The following is a 7,993-nucleotide window of genomic DNA, read 5'->3' on the forward strand; positions in this document are numbered from 1 at the left end:
AGACAGGAGCGAATATGCCATCTCCCAATACAAGTATAATTTCACTGAGGACAGGAAGACAGGAGCGAATATGCCCATCTCCCAATACAAGTATAATTTCACTGAGGACAGGGAAGACAGGAGCGAATATGCCATCTCCCAATACAGGTATAATTCCAGGGAGATAAGCAGACCTGAATGCAGTATGAGATTTTTAGGTTTCCGCGATATCTGAGATCAATAAAAGACCTGTCCTGAAACAGCAAAAATCTATTCTTCAAATTCCTACTTCCGCTTCAACGTGGAGAACAAAGGGTAACAGATGTTAAAGTCTAGACGAAAAACGTGGAGAACAAAGGGTAACAGATGTTAAAGTCTAGACGTAAAACGTGGAGAACAAAGGGTAACAGATGTTAAAGTCTAGACGTAAAAACGTGGAGAACAAAGGGTAACAGATGTTAAAGTCTAGACGTAAAACGTGGAGAACAAAGGGTAACAGATGTTAAAGTCTAGACGTAAAACGTGGAGAACAAAGGGTAACAGATGTTAAAGTCTAGACGTAAAACGTAGAGAACAAAGGGTAACAGATGTTAAAGTCTAGACGTAAAACGTGGAGAACAAAGGGTAACAAATGTTAAAGTCTAGACGTAAAACGTGGAGAACAAAGGGTAACAGATGTTAAAGTCTAGACGTAAAAACGTGGAAGAACAAAGGGTAACAGATGTTAAAAGTCTAGACGAAAAACGTGGAGAACAAAGGGTAACAGATGTTAAAAGTCTAGACGTAAAACGTGGAGAACAAAGGGTAACAGATGTTAAAGTCTATAGACGTAAAACGTGGAGAACAAAGGGTAACAGATGTTAAAGTCTAGACGTAAAACGTGGAGAACAAAGGGTAACAGATGTTAAAGTCTAGACGAAAAACGTGGAGAACAAAGGGTAACAGATGTTAAAGTCTAGACGTAAAAATGTAGGAAAATGTGTTTATAGTGCAAATTTCATCCTCTTTTTTTTTTTTTTTTCTTGAAATAAGAAATACGCTCTTTTCGAAGTCTCGATTCTAAATCCGAGCTTTCGTAATACTCACGATAGCGAGGGGGCCTGGATCATATGTATATACTAACAGTCTCTAGAGTATTGCCCTTCGCCTCTGTTAATCATGGGCGACTTTTCAAGTGTAACTTCATGAAGTTATCTCCAATGTATTTTAAGGGAAAAAATATGATGGATAATATATCCAAAGCGATTGGTGTCGGTATCATTCCACGTAAATCATATAACTTATAAATTTCAGAAAAATTTCAAAATTATATATCGTTAATTTTTAGAGCATTTTGCAACTATTCGAGGTTTTTTCTAACTTTTATTTCTAACTTATTTTGATTTTCTCCTCCATTAGTTCTTTCTGTTATCACTGGAAATTATCCGGATTTTTTTTTTTTTTATGCCATTGCTACTGCCCTCTTGTTTTTGTTTTCTTGTAACCCAAATTCTCAAGAGGGTTTATCATTGTTTATTTTAGGGTCATTATCAACGAATTCATACATTTTCTATATCCCTCATTCAGGAAATCGTATTGCCTATCTTATCAAATAGATGAGAGTACGTCTCTATCTCTCTCTCTCTCTCTCTCTCTCTCTCTCTCTCTATTGAGGGTTCAGATATTGCACTCTCTTTGTTTATACCAAGAGCTATCATAATTTTCTCTCTCTCTCTCTCTCTCTCTCTCTCTCTCTCTCTATATATATATATATATATATATTGAGGGTTCAGATATTCCACTCTCTTTGTTTATACCAATGGCTATCATAATCTCTCTCTCTCTCTCTCTCTCTCTCTCTCTATATATATATAGTATATATATATTGAGGGTTCAGATATTGCACTCTCTTTGTTTATACCAATGGCTATCATCAATCTCTCTCTCTCTCTCTCTCTCTCTCTCTCTATCGCTTTTAATCACGTGATAGCTGGAACACCTTGCTTCACTATATGTTCTGTAATTGCTGTCCTAATTGGCAGACTTTTCATGTCATAATATTTTTGTCGTTGTTGACGATGCTTTAGTTATTTAGTCCTGACATTGGAACCAAACATCAAAGCGACGGAACATGTTGATGTGGTGATTGCATTCATTTGATGTTTTAATGTAAATCAAAATAAAAAAATAAAAAATCCATGTAAATAAAATGATGCTGTCACAATTCCTATCCCTCGTTACCAGCAACCGCTTTTTGTTTGTTTATTTGTTTAGCTAAATGAGGCTGTCTTTTAAATTGACACAAATAAAAACAGGCTGTATTTTGTAAAGGGAATTATCAGTGACTGCGACTCGGGATTTATTTTATGGTGTATTTCGCTCTTTGCTAATTTGACTTGATTTCTGTTTGCTTTTTGTTATGCATTTCTCTCTCTCTCTCTCTCTCTCTCTCTCTCTCTCTCTCTCTCTCTTTTTTTTTTTTTTTTTTTTTATTTTTTTTATTTTTTTTTTTTGAGGGGTTTACAAAGTGGAGTGTCTGTTGGTTCCCTTTTCAGCCGTCTTTAGAGAACCTTTGGATCTGATTTGGCTGTTTGTCATCTTGCCTAGATACGGTATTTGTTCAGTAATACCAAGAAACTAGCGAAAGTGAAAGTATTGGATATTGATATATTTCGTAACAATGCTCACTATTTTTTTTTTTTTTTGCGTGTGTGTGTGTGTTTGTAAGTTTTTTGTTTCAATTGACTTTTGATAACAATTGTTACGGTCGAGTTTCTTCCATGATTCGCTTTTTTTTTTTTTTTTTTTTTTTTTTTTTTTTTTTTTTTTTTAATCCTTGTGAGATAAGGGTGGGGGTTTTGAGGAGCCTAAAGGTCTATCTGCTGAGTCATCAGCAGCCATTGCCTGGCCCTCTTTGGTCCCTAGCTTGGGTGGAGAGGGGACTTGGGCGCTGATCATATGTATATATGGTCAGTCTCTGGGGCATTATCCTGCTTGATAGGGCAATATCACTGTCCCTTGCCTATGCCATTCATGAGTGGTCTTTAAACCTTTAAACTACCTAAAGAAACCTGTTTCAATGGGAAAATTGTCGAAGTAAACAAGTATAGAGAGTTCTGAACCAAGCCATAAATCAGGGTTGCCAGTATGGGCTTTTTTCAGGCCCAAAAATCTCAAATTTGACCTTTTTTTTTTAAAAATTAGTTGGCCTTTAGTAATATCATGATTAAAGGTGGGCTTTAAATACTATGTTTTTGACCTTTTTTCTAATAATGTGGTTGGCCTTTTAAAGCTGTGGTTGATTATTAGTTTGCCTTTTTTTTTCATTTAGAAAACCTGGCAACCAAGCCATGAATTCTACTTTTACAAGGTTAATGACATGAATAATTCACCAGTAAACTTTTATGAGGTCACTGATAAAAAAAAGGCAAACCAATTAAAAAAAGAAAGCAATGCAACACTATCAACCTACGCCATCAAGCCAGTCTGACAAAGGCATTAGAATTGGTTGACAGAGAGGCGTGAAGCTAAAAGCATAAAGTCATATTAATAGGGCCGTATATGAAACCCCCTAAAATGTACAAATATCAAGAGTGATGTAAGCCTGATAGTGACTTGTCATATATTTTTTCTAGAACCACCCCTTGTTAAAGGAACCAAGTTTTTGAAAAATTTGTGTAACGTCTCTGTCTGGTGTTTGCCAGACGGGGGTTCGAGTCCCGCTCTGACTCGTTAGTGCCATTAGTTTCTGCAACCTTACCATCCTTGTGAGCTAAGGTTGGGGGGTTTGGTGGGAACCTATAGCTCTATCTGCTGAGTCATCACCAGCCACTACCTGGCTCTCCCTGGTCCTAGCTTGGGTGGAGAGAAGGCTTGGGCGCTGATTATATATGGTCAGTCTCTAGGGCATTGTTCTTGATTGCTAGGACAATGCCACTGTCCCTTGCCTCTGCCATTCAATGAGCGACCTTTAAACCTTTAAACCAGTTCCTCCTGCAGAGCAAAGGGGAACACCAGCTAATAGTATACTGACCTAAAACTGATCATATTTCTATGTCATTTTCAACGCTAGTTAATTTAGATGATTCTATTAATCTGAGGTTTTCTAGACTTTAGGTTTTTATTTACCAGTAATTAATGAGTTTTAGAAATTAGCTAACTGGCTTCATGGCCTTTAAATTCACCTATAAATAACTACTGGTACGTCAAGTGGTAGTATGAAGTCGTCTTTAAGGTTATACAAGTCATTTGTGTTTATCGTTGTTGCTTTTTTCCAAGTCATTTATGGATTTAATATTTAGTGTCTTTAATATTTGAGGTGGATGCCGGCATTTTATAAATTAAGAGAATAACTATAATTCTTGTTAGTTATATGGAAATCTTTAATGAGCATAGTTTAAATATTATGAAAACATCGCTTTTATTTTACAACAGACATTCACAACTCTTGAAATGTATGTTATAAAATAGTTGTATTATAAACCTTTGCCGTTATGAAAACAGTAACCCGTTTTTGCGTTTCAAAAAAAAAAAATAGCCAAATCACTTTTTGCCTAATCTTTTTACCCCCATTGAAAATGCACAAAATTTTCACTTTACTTTATACGCGTTTGTTACATTGATATTTTTTAGAACCCCCATACGAGATTTTATCCATTTACAAGTTTGAACCCTATGTAAATAAAGCGCAATTAAAAATTTTATACAAAAGGACAATATTTTCATCTCTTACTATTTTTCCCTATCCCATTCCACCTTAGCACGTAACACCAGATATCTCCCCGTCAGCAGAAGTGATGCCTGACAAGTAGTCCGAATCGGTAAATCTTAAGATCTTCTTCTTCTTCTTCTTCTTCTTCTTCTACCATGGCGGTGACCTTTTTCTTACATATTTTCCCTCACCTTCCTTTATGTGCTGATAAAAGGATAACCTCTCTCCCCCCCCCCCCCGGTTTTTCTTCACTGCCTCATATCCCCCGAGAAAAAAAAATGAAAAATCAACCTCTAATGTTGAAATGTCACGAGAGTTATACATTCGTTTCCATTGTGCCCGTCATGTCTGCTTGTTCTCTCTCTCTCTCTCTCTCTCTCTCTCTCTCTCTCTCTCTCTCTCTCTCTCTCTCTCTCTCTCTCTCTCTCTCTCGTTATTTAAACTGAATTTATTTCGAACAATTTTAAAGAAAGTAATTAGTGTTATTTGTTATTGAATGTTTAGATATATATATATATTAGATATATATATAGATATATATATATATATATATATAAATATATATTATCTATATATATATATATATATATATATATATATATTAATATATATATATTGAGATAGATAAGGAAACCAAATTATCTTCACCCTTATTATTATTATGATGATGATGGTGATGATGATGATGATTATTATTATTATTATTATTATTATTATTATTATTATTATTAGAAGCTATATTGCTACCCCTCTCCACTTCGTGAGAGGAAGTTGACAGGCCTCTAGAAAAATCAGAAGGAGAGAAATTATATATAAAACAATTTTATATATATTTCATGTACATGCATTTGCTTTTAATGTCAAGAAATTCAACGAAGGAATCAAAATATGCTGGCTTTTATTCTTCTATTCCAGTTGTCCTACATTTTTATTTCTTTTTTTTCAGAATTTTCTGTTTCAAGAATTCTTATTAATCTACTGTTAAGATACTGAATTATATCGAGTTGGATGGGAATTGTTGTTGGAGTCAGCTCTATAGGAATGAGAGAGGAGAGAGAGAGAGAGGAGAGAGGAGGACGAGAGGGAGGAGAGAGAGAGAGAGAGACGAGAGAGAGGAGAGGAGAGAGAGAGAGATTATGCAAAAGGAAATCGACATGTTGAAAGATACTGGAGATTTTATAATACGTAAAATATGAAGTTATGACTCTCTCTCTCTCTCTCTCTCTCTCTCTCTCTCTCTCTCTCTCTCTCTCATTGTTATCGGCATCGTCATATACCTTTAGTTCGCATTTACCATTTTTATCTAAGAATGTCTTTGTTATAAGAGAAACATATGTGTATCGAATTTACTAATGATGAAAGTTTTTATATAATGTATGTATATGTATGTATGTATATATATATATTCATATGTATATATATGTGTATATATATGTATATATATGTGTGTGTGTATACAGTATATTTATATGTATATATAAGTATATATATTATATATATATATATGTATATATCTATATATATGTATATATATATATATATATGTATATATATATATATATATACATATATTAGAAAATGTTAACAATTCTTTGCTTCACTATTGGTATGAATGATTGAATATAATTATTATCAAGTTTATCCAGTAAATCATTCATTGTTTACATTTCACTGAGACAACAAACTTGTCCTTCTTTCTCCTCCTTTAGGTAACAGTCATCATCAAGGGCCACGACAGATGCGGTTCCGAAAGGACGTACGAGGCCTCGACGGACGCCCTTCCCAAGGCCTTCGTGGACGGTACGACGTGGTCCGGAGGCTCCATCCACCATCCGTACATCGAAGTGCGGGAAGTGCACCCTGGCGAGTACATCCTCATTACCGTGTCGTACATCAACGCTACTGTCGCCGTCAGAAAAATCAAGAAGTAAGTACAGGAACTTTCTGAAAATTTTTTTCTATTGTCGAGTAAACAGATAGGCTATGGTTTTAGTCTCGCCAAAATAGATTATTCAAAGAAAATACAGTGCACGAACTTTTTGACTTACTTCCAATTGTGCACGAAAAGTCAAATAAACAGATAGGCTATGGTTTTAGTCTCGCCAAAATAGATTATTCAAAGAAAATACAGTGCACGAACTTTTTTACATACTTCCAATTGTGCACGAAAACTCGAATAAACAGATAGGCTATGGTTTTAGTCTCGCCCAAATAGATTATTCAAAGAAAAAACAGTGCACGAACTTTTTTACATACTTCCAATTGTGCACGAAAACTCGAATAAACAGATAGGCTATGGTTTTAGTCTCGCCAAAATAGATTATTCAAAGAAAATACAGTGCACGAACTTTTTTTTACATACTTTCAATTGTGCACGAAAACTCGAATAAACAGATAGGCTATGGTTTTAGTCTCGCCCAAATAGATTATTCAAAGAAAAAACAGTGCACGAACTTTTTTACATACTTCCAATTGTGCACGAAAACTCGAATAAACAGATAGGCTATGGTTTTAGTCTCGCCAAAATAGATTATTCAAAGAAAATACAGTGCACGAACTTTTTTACATACTTCCAATTGTGCACGAAAACTCGAATAAACAGATAGGCTATGGTTTTAGTCTCGCCAAAATAGATTATTCAAAGAAAATACAGTGCACGAACTTTTTTTACATACTTTCAATTGTGCACGAAAACTCGAATAAACAGATAGGCTATGGTTTTAGTCTCGCCAAAATAGATTATTCAAAGAAAATACAGTGCACGAACTTTTTTACATACTTTCAATTGTGCACGAAAACTCGAATAAACAGATAGGCTATGGTTTTTAGTCTCGCCAAAATAGATTATTCAAAGAAAATACAGTGCACGAACTTTTTTACATACTTTCAATTGTGCACGAAAACTCGAATAAACATATTGGCTATGGTTTTACTCTCGCCAAAATAGATTATTCAAAGAAAATACAGTGCACGAACTTTTTTTTACATACTTTCGATTGTGCACGAGCAGTCGAATAAACAGATAGGCTATGGTTTTAGTCTCGCCAAAATAGATTATTCAAAGAAAATATGATATGCAAGAAGAAAATACAGTGAACGAACTTTTTTTACATACTTTCAAATGTGCACAAAAAGTCGAATAACAGATAGGCTGTGGGTGCACTCTCGCCGAAATATATTTTTCACAGAAAATATGTTATACATGAAGTAAATACAGTGCATGAATTTTTTTTACTTACTTTCGATTGTGCACGAACGGACGAATAGTCATATATATTCTGGTTACATTTCCTCCAGAATATGTTATTCACTGAAAATACGTAT

The 7,993-nt window shown here is 34.6% G+C and overlaps 1 protein-coding gene across 1 annotated transcript in view; it reads left to right on the forward strand.

Moving 5' to 3' along the window:
* The first annotated feature begins 654 nt into the window (after positions 1-654).
* Positions 655-7,993, forward strand: part of LOC137632393 (repulsive guidance molecule B-like) — a 24,622-nt gene continuing 17,283 nt past the window's right edge. Inside the window, exons 1-2 of the mRNA XM_068364328.1 lie at positions 655-783; positions 6,379-6,596. Coding sequence (XP_068220429.1) covers positions 655-783; positions 6,379-6,596 — 347 coding nt within the window. The remainder of the gene's footprint in view (positions 784-6,378; positions 6,597-7,993) is intronic.

The sequence above is a fragment of the Palaemon carinicauda genome, chromosome 41 (genome assembly GCF_036898095.1).
Source record: "Palaemon carinicauda isolate YSFRI2023 chromosome 41, ASM3689809v2, whole genome shotgun sequence".
NCBI lineage: Eukaryota > Metazoa > Arthropoda > Malacostraca > Decapoda > Palaemonidae > Palaemon > Palaemon carinicauda.